Below are 17142 nucleotides of genomic sequence, written 5' to 3' on the forward strand. Positions count from 1 at the left end.
GAAACCACCGGCGTGGGCCAAATTCGAAGCAGGACCGGCAAAGGGCCAACTCGCGCTCGCGACGTCCCGCAGTGTACCTGCAGTCGTTCACCGCGACACAGAGGCTGCCCACCCGGCGTGCGCCTTGCGTCAGGGCTCCGCTAACTGCAGACCGATCCCGAGAGTCCCTTTCGTCGCTCTGTCTCTCTCGCACTCGCAGGACGTCCGTATGGGTGCGAGAGAGACAGAGCGAGAAAAGACTCTGGGGATCGTCTGCTGGACCCCTGGCCGTGTCGCCATGGCAACCGAAGGGCCAAACCTCGCCGCGGTTGGCCCTTCGCGAGGCTGGGCAGCCGCCCTTCCCGGGCAGCGCTCCCGCGGTCTACCCCTCTCTCTCTCTCTCGCACCCGCACGGGACGCCACACGAGTGCGAAGAGACAGAGGCACCGTTCGGAAAGCCCTTCCCATTTATCCATCGGGGCCCCCGCAGGCCAGCACAGCACCCGGCCGAAGCACGGCTGAGGAAGGACTATTGTCCCCGGCACACTGTAAAAATTCCCCAAATTTTGTACGGAAATGGCACACGGAAGTACGGAAAAAAGTACGGAACGTCCGTACTTGCTCCATTTGAAAAAAAACCCTTTTAAACGGGGTCGGAAAAAAAATTTTTCCCCCCCGGGGGTTTCCGGGGGGGGTTGGCAGTACGGCGGGTCAGGCAAATAATTGACCAACAATTTCTTACTTTTTTTAAATCAGGTTTTGGTTTTTTTTTCCCCGGAAAGGGGGCCCCGTTTCCTTTGGCAAATTTTCTTGGGTTTTGGAGAAAAGCAAAAAAAGCGTTTTGAAAACCCCCAAAAAAAAAGGGAACGCCCTCCCCCGTGGGGTCTCACTGGTGACCCTCCTACAGCAATCCCCCATTGGTCTGCCCCCCCCCCCCCCCCCCCAGAAAGCTTCAATTGTTTACAAAAAGGACTGCTCCAAATGCACCCCAAATCATCGCTGATAGGCCCCTAAGTTAACGGGTTTGCGACCGGGAAAAACAGAAACGAAAAAAAATTTAATTAGTTTATAAATCGAAAATCGAACAGCAAATTTGGTAAAACAAAGGCAAAAAAATTACCCCCTTTAGAGTAATAAATTTTTTTAACGCCCCCCCCGGGGCAAAAAATTTTTTACCCTTGGGAAGGGGAAATGGTAAAATTTCGCAAAATTTTTAAACCCCCCTTTCCCAAAAAGGCAAAAACTATTTTTCCCAAAACACTGTAAAAAAAGTCCCGAATTTTTTCACGGAATATTCTTTCATTTTTTCCCGGCCGCCGACCGGCCAACCACAGGTTCGTACATGTTTTTGTAGTTTCATAACCCTTAGGGGGACCACAGAGAACCAGTACAGAAGGCCCCCTTTTTACCCTTTAAATTTTTTTCCCGAAATTTTCCCCTTCCAAAACCACAAATTTTTTGCAGTGAAGGGCGTAAATCGTTTACGCACTTAAAGGGCATAATTTTAATGCCTTTGTTTCACCAGGCAGGAGCTCGAAAACAAAGCCGCGGCTTGTCTTCGCTGGCCGCCCAGCCGGTGCCTCGCCGGAGTTTTCCCGGTGGTTCGGCGGCGGCGGACTTGCGCGTCGCGTCGCCGGGCGGCGTGCCACGGGGGGACCCCCTTACTCCTCCTCGTGTTGGCGATCCAAGGCCGTAAAGCGGCCCGGGGGGGGTGGGGGGGGGGGCCCGGGGACAGCGGGCCAAGACGGAGGGGGGGGGGAGGGGGGGAAAGGGCAGTGATTGCGTACCAAATGACAAGCGAAACGAGCGGAACTAAGTACAACAAGCAAGCAGCCGAAAAGCGGCAGTTTAAAACCCTTTTGGTGCGAAAACGAAAACAGCGCCGTTGTTGGGTGTCCAGTGGCGGATCCAAACCCACGGCCTGAGGGGGAAAGTAAAAACAAAAATCCAAACGCAGAGGATTCCTCAATTTCAAAGCTAAGCGAAAAGTGTTTCCTATTCCCCCAACATTACCAAGGGGTTTTTGGGGTTGCCCTAAATCCCAAAGGGTTAGGTGCGTAAATTCAATGCATTAAATTTTCCCTAAGTGATGCCCCCCAAAACCCCTTAGGTGGGCAAAAACAAAGGGGGGGAAAAGGGCGCCCCCTGTAGGTGGGGGGACCCCAGGGGGACAAAAACAAAGACGACTCGGAACAAGTATGCAGCCCTTGACACCCGCCACGGTGGCAAGGAGAGTCTGACTCCGAACAGTGCGCTTTCGTCGCACCTCTACGGGACGCCCCATGAGTGCGAGAGAGACAGACTGCTCTCGCCGCGAACGGCACGCGATGCGACGCGGATGCAGCAGCGCGGCGCGACAGCCGACAACAGGTGGGCATAGGCGGGACGTCGATTCCGAGAGTCGTTTTCGTCGCTCCGTCTCTCTCGCACCTACACGGGGCGCACCATGAGTGCGAGAGAGACAGAGCGACGAAGAGAGAGGCTGTCGTCGGCATCGGTCTGCAGACGCACAACGGTCCGAGTGCCGCTCAGACGGCGTGTCCGTCAGGCCCTCTTTGTTCCTGTTCCTGCAGTCATCTCGCGGCGGTGTACAGTGAAGACAAGCATCCAGCGCGACAGACGACGCGCCGCCGCTCCCATATCCACGCCCCGCCCCGCCCCCCCCCGCAACGCCACTGCAACGGAACACTTATCGCCTCGCTCCGCGTGCACACGCGGTCCTACCGTGCTCCGTCACGTGACAACAAAACAAAAACAGAGAGACGTGTTGACGGCCTGTCTATCCGCCCTCCTTGCAAGTCGCTGTCTGCCTGCATGTTTATCGGACTGTGAGTCTCTCTCCGTCGGCATAAGCACACTTCCGCGAGGACGGATACGCATGGACCAAACCCAAACAGTAAAAGGAGACTCCACCCGCCTGCACTGCGAGAAAAAAGTACGGAACATGTCTGGCCAATAATTTGCCTGGACCGTCCGTACTTGCCAACTACGGAACGTTCCGTACTTTTCTCCGTACCTCCGTACTATATTTTTCTGTACCATTTCCGTACAAAAGTACGGAATTTTTTACAGTGCGGCGTGCGGGATCGGGTCACGCCGCGTCGAGCTGGCGGCCAGCCTGCGAGGGAGGCAGCGCGCCGCTGTAGCGCGCACGGCTGCGCGAGGGTTGCCTACCGCGCAGGCTGACTGCCAGACAGCACAGCAGAAAACCGCTGAGTTCGCATGTAAAGGTTGTCGCAGAACTCAACTTGAGACTCCACTTCTGAACCTCCCCCACCCCCCCCCCCCCCCTCCCCCTGGGGGAAAGTGAGCCTCCCAGGAGGAGGGAAGCGCAGGCCGAACTTGTTGTGTCACTGCGTCCACTCGCGTGCAACTGCAAGTAGCGATGCGTCACGCACGGCCGGACCGGCCAGTGCCGTCGTGACAAGTCCAAACACGAGTCCAAACAGAGACAGAGCACTGTCGAGCACCCAAAAGGGGCAGATAGAGGAGGAAAAGATGCGGGGAAATCGCCATGCTGCGGGGTTTGGGCGCGGCAGCGGTCGGTGCAGCGAAGTTGGATCGCAGAGACAATACCAAACGAAACCAAGTGCAACAGGCTATAGTCTTGTCACCGCACTGCGTCACACAGTGTGCCAGAAGACCGTTCGAGAGGCCAAAGAGTCTAGACGCGTTTTGAGCTCCAGAGTCGCCAAATGGGACTCAAACCGAGCGTGTGACCCCTCAATAGACCGTTCACGGCGGCAAAAAGTCTAGACGCGTTTTAAGCTCCAGACTCGCTAAATGGGACTCGAACCGAAAGTGTGACCCCACCAATGGGTTCCTCGTCCGGAGAGCAATCCATTGGTGGGGTCACACGTTCGGTTCGAGTCCCGTTTAGCGACTCTGGAGCTCAAAACGCGTCTAGAGTTTTTGTCGCCTCCACCGGTCTTCTGGCACACTGTGCATCAAGCCGTGCCGTGCCTTGTATCGTGCCGTGCCGTGACGCTGCGACGCGTGCATCGAGGCCCACAGCAGCAGCGGCACGGCACGGCATGCAGAACGGCGGAAAGGCAGATACGAGCACCGCACTGGGGCCGAAGTTCGCCTCGGCGATAACAACAAATCGGAGCAGGCGGCGACGCCGACGGCTGCTGCTGTTCCTCGCGATGAGCGGCGCGATCTCGACGTGGTGGCCGATGCAGTCCAATGACTCCACGTGGCGGGGTGGGGCGGGGGGGGGGTGGGGGGGGGGGGGGGGGGGGGGGGGGCGGGGGGGGGGGGGGGGGGGGGCGGGGGGGGGGGGGCGGGGCGCGGCGTTCCCCGGAAGACAGGCGAAAGTGCCGCGCCGCGAGATGCAAACGAGCCCCACGCGTCACCGGCCCAGCCCCAAGCAGCAACACCGAGAGCAAAACAAACGCCAACGCGACGAGGAAGCACGGCGGCGGCGGTACCCATAATCGCAGGCCCGGCCGCGGCGCGCGAAAAAAACAAAAACATCTGCTTGTTCCAACAAGTATTGGGCGCTGCGGGGGGCGCTGCTGTCCGGGACAGTCTCCCACACATTGGAGGAGAAAATGACAGGGTAAAGTACTCTCATGCAGCTGATATCTTGTCGTCATTTCAACAAAACATGAAATTCTGCGAGTGAAGTGACAGTACCTGTCAACTCGATGCAGTGGGCCACAGAGGCTGTACTTTCCTTAACCTGCACTTTCCTTCCCCAACTTACCCCTGGTTCCTCAGCAAACCAACCCTCTACGTATAGTGCTTGGACGCCATTCAAAGCGTAAACCGTTTCGACGCAAGTGCACTTTTACCAAGGCAAGGAGCCAGGAGGCCAGGGGGCGTAGGGTGAGCGAGCGAAAGTCGCCGCAAAGTATCTTCGGCCCATGTGGAGGCAGACAAGCTAAGCTCCATAATTTGATAACGGATACAGTATGCGAAGTGTACCGGACGCACGCTGTCTCGCCACATTTCGACGACTCAGTAGACAGTAATAAAAGTAAGTCTCGCCTCTAGTTTCCACTCGGGGCGGCCGTCTCTCTCCTGGCGGCACTCTTCCGGGGACGCACTTTTGCTCTGTTTCACGCCGTTTTCCCGTCTGTCTGTCTGTCTGTTTGTTTGTCTGTTTGTCTGTTTGTCTGTTTGTCCGTCCGTCTGTCCGCCCCGCTGGACAACTCGGCGAGGAAGAAACCCGAGCCCCAGACCAGAGGAACCGACTGGAATCCGCGCCAGCGACGATTCCGGCAGACTCGCTCACCGAGGCGGCGGAGGAGTGAATTGGCCGCAACGCAGAAAGCAATCGCGGTTCCGAGAAGCCGCGCCGCCAAAAGCCCGGCAAAGGGCTCCGCAGACCGATTCCGAGAGTCGCTTTCGTCGCTCTGTCTCTCTCGCACCTACACGGGACGCCCCCTTGAGTGCGAGAGAGACAGAGCGACGAAGACGACTCAGAGCCTCGACGCAAAACCATCCGGCCGGCAACACTCTGCTCTGGCCGCCGCAATACATTAGCAGGGTGGAAGAAAAGTGTGTCAGTCCGTGTCCTCTCCAGCACAGCCCCCGGTGAGAATCTAACGAAGTATTCTAAGCAAATTTAGTAGTGTATCTCTATTTTTCGCACGAGAAAAACTGCTTTCGCCGATTATGAAGTGCAGTTTATTGTAATACTTAGTAAACGTATAAAATTTAATAGGAATGCATAAAATAGATATTGCGGTTTTGAAAGCAGCCAAATTGAATGAAGTTAAACTTCACACAAACTTTGCCCCAGTAAATGGATGGCAGTTTTCACTACACTACAAGGGAAGGGCCACTTATGATCGCGCCTTTGTCCACTACCAAACAAAATCAACCAGCCCATCAAGTGCCGGCCCTGCCGCCAAGGGCAGTGCCCCCCCCCGCCACGCCCCGCCACGCCCCGCCCCGCCACGCCCCGCCCCGCCACGCCACGCCCTTCCCCCCCACGCCCCGCCCCGCCCCGCCGCGCCCCCCACGCCCCGCCCCGCCCCCCCCCGCCCCCCCACGCCACGCCCTTCCCCGCCCCCCCCCGCCCCGCCCCCCCCACGCCCCCACCCCGCCACGCCCTTCCCCCCGACGCCCCGCGACGCCCCGCGACGCCCCGCGACGCCTCGCCACGCCCCGCCACGCCCTTCCCCCCGACGTCCCGCGGACGCACACACACGCCTCGCGGCTTCGTGAGTTTGGGAACGCTGGACCGGCCGGCCGCGGAGTCGCGCCTCGCGTCAAAAAGATCAGGCCGCGGCCGCGACTCGCGGGGGTAGGGAGGGGGGGGGGGGGAGGGGGGGGGAGGGGGGGGAGGGGAGGGGGGGGGGGAGGGGGAGGGGGAAGGGGGGAGGGGGGATAGGAGCTCTCAAGTACGACATGCATGCATGCGCCGAGGCTGCGCGAAGTCTCCCACTCGACAACACGACAACCCGGATGCTCGACGCAAGCACGACAAAAGCCACTTTTCACAAATCAAAAAGACACACGCTCTAAAAGTAGCATTGGTGAAGATCCACGCTATGATGAAAATTCTTCGTACTATGGTGGTGCAGCCGCCTTTGTGACTTAACCTCTGAAAAATTCACGGTACCTTTGTACGTTTTTTTGTCGAATTTCTTTCGCATTGCGGAGAAAATCTCCCACAATAATGCGCGTTGGTTCCTAAGCCGTAAGGCACTTACAGTGCAGTGAACACATTGTCACTGGCGGTGAGACCCCCGACATCTCACATATCGCCTCGCAAAGCCTCAAGTAAGTGTGAAACAGACCAAAACGTCATCCACGAAGGACGTCACGATACGAAAGCCGCCGAGTTCCACCGCTGCCGGTACTTGAACCCACGCACATGGCGGCGCGACGAAAACGCACCAGCCGCGGCCCCAAACAGGCGACGAGCACGATAAGCCAGGCAGACACGAGGAAATGGCCGCTGGGCACAATGCAAGTGGCGCGGAGTGGCACAGTGCGCGAGGACCCACCGATAGCGACAAGTGTCCGGGGCATCGCAGTGCAGGCCGGCTACATATAGCCTAGTGCCTCCGAAGGAAGCACACTCCTGGAGAGCTTTCTTGGAGAATCTCCGAAGAAAGCACGCCCCTGGAGAGCTTTCTTGGAGAATCTCCGAAGAAGGCAACCCCTGGAGAGCTTTCTTGGAGAATCTCCGAAGAAGGCACGCCCCTGGAGAGCTTTCTTGGAGAATCTCCGAAGAAGGCAACCCCTGGAGAGCTTTCTTGGAGAATGTTCGAAGAAAGCCGACTCCTAGAGAGCTTTCTTGGAGAGCCTCCGAAAAAGCACACTCCCGGAGAGCTTTCGTCGAGAGCCTCCGAAGAAAGCACACTCCTGGAGAGCTTTCTTGGAGAGCCTCCGAAGAAAGCACGCTCCTGGAGAGCTTTCCTGGAGAGCCTTCTTGGAGAGCCTCACGAGAGTGCTGCACTGTGAACATTTTGATTGTCATATTCGATGACAAATTCAAGGCTAAAGTTCCGGTACGAGAATGTCAATTAATTAGTTAAGGACTTCGTGCGTCCAAAGGACGCCGTCCATGTAATGAAAGGATAAAAATGCCATCCACGATTTAGTCATAAAACCACGAATAAATTTTGTAAACGGCTAGCGTTAGAAAAAAATAGTAATACATAGAGTGACTCACATTTAAAATTTAATTTTTAATATTCTATACCATTATCTTTTTTTAAACTTCTAACCGTTAAAAAAAATAAAATTGAAAATGGCAAAATAGTGTGAAGTTTGCGCGCCCCGACGGCATCGGCCATCCGGCCAACGACTCGAATCGTATAAATACCTGGGCGGCGACGAGTGCCGACTCGTCGGTACGAAAATTGGAGTGTAGACGTGCTTTGCGTCGTGTCGGCGTTATCGGCCGATCAATCAATCAGCCGAACAGGCTGAGCCGACGAGCGTGTCGTGCCTGGGCAAGCCATGGCAGTCCCGCTTGGGAACCGAGCCGGACTCGGCGAGTACAGTCCCTTCCCCTCAACTTTGACCCCAGAGCACCGCGATTCCAAAGACTATGCGGCTGTGACTAAGAATATTGCGTCCATCGGTGCAATGCGTTCGGATACCCGTTTGGCGTCACGACTGGTAACGCCCCAGAAAGAATCCAGATTAGGATTAGCAAGGTAGCCTACATAACGCTAATTTCGGCAACGATTATTTAACGGTCCAAATTTGGGCAAGACTGGTGCCATCACCCAAAATTTTGGTCACGATTGTCCGACCATCCATCCCCATCCATCCATCCATGTGGAATGTAGATAGTAACGCTCAACACAAAACCCACAATCTCGTAAGTTCCTAATTTTCCTGAAAATATCGCCAACTCTGTCGCCAGCCACTCCCACACCGTGCAGCCGCCTTACAGTGGCACACCATTCATTCGGCTTGGCTTGCCTCCGCGAGCAAAAAGGGCTAAAGAGATGACGTCAAGGTTGCCCCCCCCCCCTTCCCCTCCCGAAAACCTATTGACAACATTTTCCGCACGAGCGCGCCGCGTCCTCCAGCGCAGCCACGGCCACGCGGTCCTGTGGTCCTGTGGCCCGAGAGAAAGGGGGGGGGGGGGATCCAGGGGAAGGGAACGAGGGGGGAGGGCTGGAGGAGCCACCCCCTTTCCAGCCCCGTCCGGAAGGTAGGCAAAAAGTTGCACGAGACACTTTTTTGTAATTTTTGCTAACGTCACCTCTTCCCCTGAACCCATCTGGATCCGCCTGGAAAAATAGGGAGGGGCAGAGGAGGCAACCAGCCACAGAAAGCGGCTGCTAGTGCTCTTACGCTGCAGCAGAGCGGTGGCAAATTTCCAAAAGTTTTTCGAGTGACGGGCGGGCGGTCCGTCCAGCCGAGAGGCCCTCGCTCGCTATCACGGCCAAGGCGCGTCTTCTTATCACCCACAGCACACAGTGTGCCACACACGGGGACAACGGGAGGCTGGGCCCACCCCGCGGCCCACCTCTCCCTCCACAGTCTGTGTAGTGTGTGGGTGTGAGAGAGTTTGAGGGAGTGAGGGAGTGAGGGAGTGAGAGAGTGAGAGAGTGAGAGAGTGAGTGATAGAGTGAGTGATAGAGTGAGTGAGTGAGAGAGTGAGTGAGAGAGTGAGTGAGTGAAGCGTCGAGGTGTTGGTGTGTCTTGCTTCGCGCGTCAAAGGTGTTGGTACTGCGAGTGTGTGCGTGCTGCCCCGACGGCGGACTGTTGCGTGCGCACCCTGCTTTGCACACTGGGTGCATTCCACCCGACGACGCCAGCACGCGACTGACTGCTCTCGAATTCGCGATTAGTGGAAATCGATTTTGGATCGACCTTCGCGTTCTCACCGCGCAGTGCAGCCAAGGTCGCCTCAACCCGTCGACACCGCCCTACCCATAGCAGCACCCTTCGTGCGTCAGCCACCAGACCCGCCCCATCGTGAGGGGAGGGGGCATCTCTGCGCAGGGCTGATTCTGAGCGACGGATCCTGTCAGTCTGTTTCTCTCGCACCTATGCGGGGCGCACTGGACGAGAGAGAGCAGAGAGCAGAGAGAGAGAGCAGAGAGAGAGAGAGCAGAGAGAGAGAGAGCAGAGAGAGAGAGAGAGCAGAGAGAGAGAGAGCAGAGAGAGAGAGAGCAGAGAGAGAGAGCAGAGAGAGAGAGCAGAGAGAGAGAGAGCAGAGAGAGAGAGAGAGCAGAGAGAGAGAGAGCAGAGAGAGAGAGAGCAGAGAGAGAGAGAGAGCAGAGAGAGAGAGAGAGAGAAGAGAGAGAGAGAGAGAGAGAGCAGAGAGAGAGAGAGCAGAGAGAGAGAGAGCAGAGAGAGAGAGAGAGAGAGAGGAGAGGAGAGAGCAGAGAGGAGAGAGAGAGCAGAGAGAGAGAGAGCAGAGAGAGAGAGAGAGAGAGAGAGGAGAGAGAGAGAGAGAGAAGAGAGAGACAGAGAGAGAGAGACAGAGAGAGAGAGACAGAGAGAGAGAGCGAGGGCGAGAGAGACACCCCTCCCACCAACAGGGCATAAGTACCACACAAAACATACTGATGCACACCAGTCGAGTGTTGTCATGTTTGTCCCAATGCCTGGGAAGACACGCACACACAGACACAGGCGGCGGCACCTCGCCCAAAGTACACTGTGTGTAACCGCTCGTGAACTCAGGCTTCCCTACCGGCAGACTCCGTACAATGCTCTTGTCACTGGTCTCTCTTGCACTCCTAGGGCTTTCCGTGAGGGTGCGAGGAAGACAGAGCGACAAAACACTTGTTCGTTTCATGCCAGAGGGCTGACCGTTGACCCGAAGCTACGTCGGGCAAAGAGTGGTAGAAAACAATTTACGAAATTAAGACTTTTAGCCACGTTTGTCTCAACTCAAACGGAACAATATGCGAAGCTCAGAGTTACTACATCATCATCAGCGCTGTTAGGCCTCAGCAGACCTCTAGCGCTCGAGTAAGCAGCTACTGTAAGCGAAGGACTCAGACTGCAAACCTCAAATGCAGGCAGAGTCCCGCCCGCAGCAACTACCCTCTACTTGGGGGGTATGAGGACAACCTCCACAGACCGTGGAAGCAGGACTCATCCTAAATTGATGAAAGTGAGGTTTGTTGCCCTTTGACCCTTGGAAGCCTGTAGACTAATTCCGAGAGTTGTTTTCGTGGCTGTCACTCTCGCACCTGTACGGGGGGGACGCCCCACGGGTGCGAGAGAGACAGGGCGACTCTCAGTCTGCGCAGCGTTCGCAGCAACAGTCGCGTGCCGCTGACTCACGCGCAATCACGCCGCCGGGGGCAGGGCATAAGTTAGTAGCCAGCAGATTCCAGTGGCGGATCCAGAGGCGGCTTATGGGGGGGAAGTCGCACTTTTCGCCTACTTACAGGGGCAAAGTAGCACTCTTTGCCTACCTTTCAGGCGGCTATCCAGGGGCTGGGGGCAAAAACCCCATCCGCCCCCCCCCTATCCGCGCCTGGCAGATTCCGAGAGTAGTTTTCATCGCTGTCTCTCTTACACCTATACGGGGCGCCCCATGAGCGCAAGAGAGACACAACGACGAAGACCACTTTCGGAATCCGGCTGCAGGTAAACGGTGTCGTTGCTTCCGAGGTGGACAACCACACAAGGGACCGACCCAAAACTCGAAGTCGGAGCTTAGGTCCGGCCGGCGTAGGAACGAGTTGTGTGGAGCAGCGCACTTCACGCCCATAGGCACGGCATAGGCACGGCATGCAAAATAGGCAAGCCGGGGCAGAAAACAGAAAGGTCGTCGGGTCGATAATCGACCCCCTTATCGACCCTCTAATCGACCCCCTGGGCTGCCATGCGCTGCCATGGGCACAGGCCAGGCGAGGCGCTCCACAGTGGGCCAGAAGACCGGTGGAGGCGGCCAAAACTCTCGACGCGTTTTGAGCTCCAGAGTCGCTAAATGGGACTCGAACCGAACGTGTGACTCCACCAATGGATTGCTCTCCGAACGAGGAATCCATTGGTGGGGTCACACGTTCGGTTCGAGTCCCATTTAGCGACTCTGGAGCTCAAAACGCGTCCAGAGTTTTGGCCGCCTCCAGTCTTCTGGCCCACTGTGCGCTCTGCTTCGGCAGTGGATTGAAGCAGGCGCGGATCCAGAAGGGAAGAAAAGAGGGGCATAAGGATGTATCCTAATACATTATAATGTACCACTCTCCTGGGCCTATTGCCCCTGGAGGCTAGGGAAAGGGCCCCACTCAGCCCCTGTGAGTAGGCAAACAGTGCTACTAACTCGCCCCTCCCTCGGCAGGCCGGCCCTTGATCCGCCACTGGATTGAAGGCAAGACGCAGGACGCGGGGCGAGCACGCGACCATTTTGCTTGCCTCTTCGATGTCAAAGCCTAAAGGCTAATTTTCCTACCAGGGATGTCTTCCGATGTCTTCAAACCAGTGGATGACACTGTAGTCACGTGGATGCAACAGTGGCGGATCCAGAGTCGGCCCAGGGGGGGGGGGGCAAAGTAGCACTTTTTGCCTACTTACAGGGGCAAATTGGTGCTTTTTGCCTACCTTTCAGGCGGCTGTCTAGGAGTCAGGGGGGGGGGGGACAATTGTCCTTTTGCCCCCCCCCCCTCCCTGGATCCGCGCTTGGGATGCAACAAATACTGGGAGCTCTCATGAAAATATAAATTCGCGATGGAAACGTCATGCACGTTTGCAACACAAATTTGCAGTACAGGCTGCTGATCATCCCACTCAGTATTTCATCGCTCTGTCTCTCTCGCACCCACAGGAAATGCCCGTATGAGTGCGAGAGAGACAGAGCGACGAAAACGACTCTCGGAATCAGTCTGCGGTGCAGTAGCGGACGAACCCGCGACGATCCGCGGCGCACGCGGCCAGACAATGGTCCTCGGCCGCCCCGGCCCGCCTCGATTAAATTCCCGACGCGTCTGCGGCGTCACAGCTGGGGCACTGCAAGATCGCAGGCCGTTGCAGTGTACTGGCCGGACCGCCTCTCCGCGGAAACGCAGCCAAGGGGTCTCTCTCTGCAGTCTGATTCCGAGAGTCGTTTTCGTCATTCTGTCTCTCTCGCCTGGGGTCGGCGACGACTGCAAGGGTTTTTAGACCTTCAATGGTTTTTAGACCTTCAATAGACTCTATTCCACCCTCGGCCGTTTTCAAACAGCCCATTTGGGGCCCAGCCACAGCCACTGACGCCCAGCGCCTAGCAGATTGATCGCGGTCGTCGGCCTCTCTCTCTCGCACCGGTACGGCGCGCCCCATGAGTGCGAGAGAGAGGCCTCCCAGTCGGCATCGGTCCACAGCCTCCAACCCCACGCGACGCCCACTCGGCCCTCGCCCCCGCCGTCTCCGTGGCAACCCGTTTCGAACCGGTCCCATGACCGGCCGAGCCCTGCAGGGCTGGTGCCACCATGGTGCCACCTGCGCCGCGGCGTCCCTTCGCCCACGCCTGTTGACTAGGACGCCAGGCGGCCAGCGCTGTCTCTCTCGCACCGATGCGGGACGCCCCTTGAGTGCGAGAGAGACAGAGCGACGACAGCGCTGTGCGGAGTTAGGCGGCCATAAGGTCCTTATCACAGCCTGGCAGCAGTGCTGGAGCACCTCCTTCCCCCCCTCCCCCCCCCTCCCCGCCTGCAACACACCCGGCTGCACTCCGCCCACTGCTTCTCGATAAAGCGCAAATTCCCATTTCCCACATGGGCTGTCACCAAGGCTGCCACAATGCCGTCCGCATTGCACAACATTGCTACGGTTTCCCCCAACCCAACAGCTCTGTCGTCAACATTACATCTCCGCAGTCACTTTTCAGTTTTCACATTGTAGCACTGGATTGACATGACAACTTAAATTCAAATAGGTCCTCGGGGAAAATTTCAACCAGCCCGCACCCCTGCCATAATCCCAAAGATATATTTATTGATTGGAGTATTAACGAACGCTCTACAGAGATCAGATCATGTGAGAGAACGATAGTCCAAAACTTATTATGACAAGGCACATTTGGGGTGGCAACTACGTGCACTTTGTACACTGGGAAATGAAGGACCTGTTTTTTTAGCTTCACAACTAGGCGCAAAGTGTTTCATCTTATGAAAGATACATTGTAAATCACAATGCAATCCGTTTAAGGGGATAATTTCTTTGCTCTTTTTATCAGTATGATGGATGTGCTGAGCAGATAAAGGGACCTTGCTCTTGTCATTTTAAGCATGGATTAATTGACACACCCTAAATCAAAAAGAGAACAGAACTTACACTCATGTGTGACTACTATTTATTTTACCTGTCATGAAGCAGGAAGCAAAGTCATTTTTTCTGTTCAAATCATATTGACTGCGTAAGAATTTGCTACCAAATACAACTCTGAAGTGTGACAAGGCTTGACTGAAAAGTACTGTGGCTTAACATACTTTATAACATGAGTCCCAAGCACTGAAATTTCAACTTTCCTTCCCGGAGCATTACATAGAATGTTCTAGAAAGTCCTACGGAATTTTAAGTTTCACTAAAAAGCAAAGTCTGCAGTATGGCAAAACACCATTGTGGTGAAGTTTAGATTGGATACCAGTCGTGGCGAAAAGGATGCGAAATGACATCAAGAAAAAGATAAAATAGGAAATAAAAATTTTAAATATTCTGAAAGTAAGGTTAGTCTATGGTGGATGAATCCTTCCAATTTTAGAAATGACATTTTTCTTTCACCTCAGAAACCGCAATAAATGTACAAAGGAAGTCATAGAAAAACGCTCAATTGAAATAAAATTCTATTCCTAAGACGTGACAACGCCCAAAAAAGGACCTCAGCCAAAACAAAACAAAGGACCTGTCAATCATTCCGCATCTTTGCCAACGACAACGTCATCCCGCTACCTTCAGAACTCAAAAAGGCCCGTTCGTCACCCAAATATACGTAAACTGCCCCCCAGAAAGACCCCTGGCAGACGACAAGGCAGTCCGGTCGCGAAAACGCGAGTCAAAACAAAGCAGCCGCTCGCGTCCTGCCTGGCCTAGCCTGGCCTAGCCTGGCCGCGACCAGGTCAGGTTATGTTACCCACCTCCGTGCTTCATGTTGGCGCCCGTCTCGATGGGGATCACGAGCAGCGGCAGCACGCCGCTCAGCCCCACGACCACCGAGCCGATGGCCGACAGCAGCCAGGGGTGGTACTCCATCTGCGGCAGCAGCAGCGACACCTCCAGGAACAGCCTCCTGTACAGTGTGTCGGCCGTCGTCACGTTGGCCCAGTCCCAGTCCCCGACGCAGGACGACGAGTCCGCCTGGTTCACGTTCATGGTGGAGCACATGGGGGCCTTGGAGGCGGGCAGGACACTGGCAGGCACCGCAGCACGGCCGAGTCACACACGCGCGCACACGCACAGTCACCACATGGAGCTGACACGGCGCGGGGGACGAGCACCGAAAGGGCGTAGGGCTTCGGGGGACGGCCACTGCCTACACTCCGTCGTCGAGGAGAACACACTGATTCCGCCCCGTGATGGAGGTAGCAGCTCCCTCTGCACTCCGCTATCGACGCGCTCAGGCGCAATCTAGCCGCGGATCAATCGCGAGCTGCTTATCCATCTAGAGTCGAGTGGCGCCGCCAGGCAAGACACAGCCACAAAGTGTAGCTGTCGCGAACAGAGTCACTGATTCACGGACGAAACGAAACGAAACGACGCGCCCGCCGAGCTCCGCCAGACTGTCCCGAGTTTTGTTTACAAGTCGTCCCGCGCCAGCCAGCACAGGCACCGACTTGCCCGCTCCCCCTCTCCCCCGCCCCCTCCCGCACCGCGGCGCACGGCGCACGCGACGTTGCCACCACCACGGCGGCAAAGTTTCCGGCCGACGCGCGGAAGGGAGGCCGTCGGGGTGGTCTCCGCGTCCTCCCGGGGGTGGCCGGGGCGCGCGGCGCGGTGGCGGCGGCACGCGCGACGTGGCCGAGCACCTCGAGGGCCGTCCCAGCGAGCGGCCGCGCCGACGGGGGCCTCGGCGCCGGAAGGTTGGCAACGCGAGGCCGCCGTCCTGCGCAGTTAGCAGAAGCCTTCGCCGCTTTGCTGCGGGAAACTGCGACTCGCAGCCGGCAACCCAGCCGGCGTGGTTTATTTTCGAGGTTTGATTCACACGACCCTCTCGCAGGTCATGAGGTAATGACACTGGCAATGACCGACTGTGTCGCCATGTGGCGAAAGTCTCACGGTTGACCAGGGGGACGTCTCGCCTGGGGGTAGCCCCGCCCGGGTGGAGTGGAGTGGAGGGAGGGACGAAAGGGAAAGGGGCCCAACAGTCCTGGTAAAGATGGGCATCTTATTATGCAATATGCAGATGAGACTGATGCAGTCATCCTGAAGATGGATCGACAAAGAGACCAGGTTGCTCACTCTCCCTCCCCCTCCCGCCGCCGATTTGCCCCGGTTGCCTTCCCCCAGGAGGGGCTTGGGTCGGGTGCGAACCCGTGAGAGTCAAAGTCAAATGCCCCTTTTGTAAAGGTGTATGAAGCCTGTACGTTCACTCTCTCTAGAGCAAGTTTGGATGCACACTTTACCTCGGGGGCGAGCCTGATCCGGCCTGATCTCATGGCAAGCAGAACGTACTCCATCAACCGTGTACTGTACGAGTTTACAGCGTTTGCGGCAGCCATACTCCAGGTGGTATGTATACACTCTTGCCTGCCTACCGAACAGCAGCCCAACAGGAGCCTCTGAGTTTCTTCAGCACAGCAAGACCGTTTCACGGGCTTCACGTTTAGTGACTTCCCCTGTGCACAACAGAGATTGCGAAGAGCAGCCTCCGAACATGTAATCCGGAAACAACACGAAGGCATGTTTTCCGACGACGATAGGCATGAGTTGCGCGCTGCTTGGGGGAATGCACAGGACTTCTCAGAAGCGTCCCGTCCAGGGTCGGGGTCTTCGCTTTTCCTCAAGCAAGCCAAAACAAGCACGGCGAGGCCCCCTCCTACTAAGAAGGTCTCGCCGACACATGACTGGCAGGGTTCTGTGTGGCGGATCCAGAGCCGGCGTGAAAAGGGGGAGACAAAGTAGCACTTTTTGTCTAGTGACAGAGGCAAAGTGTGGATTTTCTGGCCTTGCAGCTTTCCACCGGGGGGAAGGGGGAGGGGGGTACTTCTGATTCCTGAACTCAACCCAGGGAGCGTCCGCAAATTCACTAAATCTGGGGCCCCAAGGAGCAATAGGGTTGGTCTACTGTCTTACCTTCACCGGATAGGAACTGGTTTCGAATGCAGTCTTTTCTGTCGGGACAGACGGCCGAACCCCTCGGCACCGTGTAAAGATGGAGAAGATGTCATTCTGCAGCAGCAACAACAACAAGACTAAAGAGAAACAGGTTTGCCTGATGCGGTACGATGCCAAAGTGGTGCGATCGTTTCGGGGAAACGTTACGAGATGAGCTATTCCAATCCCCGATTTGCATGTATCCAAGGCCAAGGCTATTCCTCCCGGTCCCGTCCGCGATGCAGGTACACCAAAACAGGTCGCTTTTACGCCGCGCTTTTCGAAGGTGAAACAAAAGGCATGGAAACTATGCCCTTGAAGGGCGCAAACGATGCACGCCTTTTGATCGGCGTGAATCATTTCATCTTCAAAAGGGCGCGAATAGTAAAGACTTCTAAGAGAAATTTTAATGCCCTTTTTATGATTTTTCGAAGGCATCATCCCATAGTGGACGTGAAGGACTGCACGCCCTGTTTTCGCTTGTTTTCG

At 56.3% G+C, this 17142-nt stretch overlaps 2 protein-coding genes across 2 annotated transcripts in view; one reads left to right on the forward strand and one right to left on the reverse strand.

The window, feature by feature from the left end:
• Window positions 1–15150, reverse strand: part of LOC117643130 (zinc transporter ZIP13) — a 24607-nt gene extending 9457 nt beyond the window's left edge. Inside the window, exon 1 of the mRNA XM_034381823.1 lies at window positions 14478–15150. Coding sequence (XP_034237714.1) covers window positions 14478–14724 — 247 coding nt within the window. The 5' untranslated portion in view covers window positions 14725–15150. The remainder of the gene's footprint in view (window positions 1–14477) is intronic.
• The window catches only part of LOC117643128 (F-box/LRR-repeat protein 12), a 67286-nt gene that overhangs the window by 2763 nt on the left and 47381 nt on the right, over window positions 1–17142 (forward strand). The gene's annotated exons all lie outside the window — the stretch shown is intronic.

The sequence above is a fragment of the Thrips palmi genome, unplaced genomic scaffold (assembly GCF_012932325.1).
Source record: "Thrips palmi isolate BJ-2018 unplaced genomic scaffold, TpBJ-2018v1 HiC_scaffold_16, whole genome shotgun sequence".
Classification (NCBI taxonomy): Eukaryota; Metazoa; Arthropoda; class Insecta; order Thysanoptera; family Thripidae; genus Thrips; species Thrips palmi.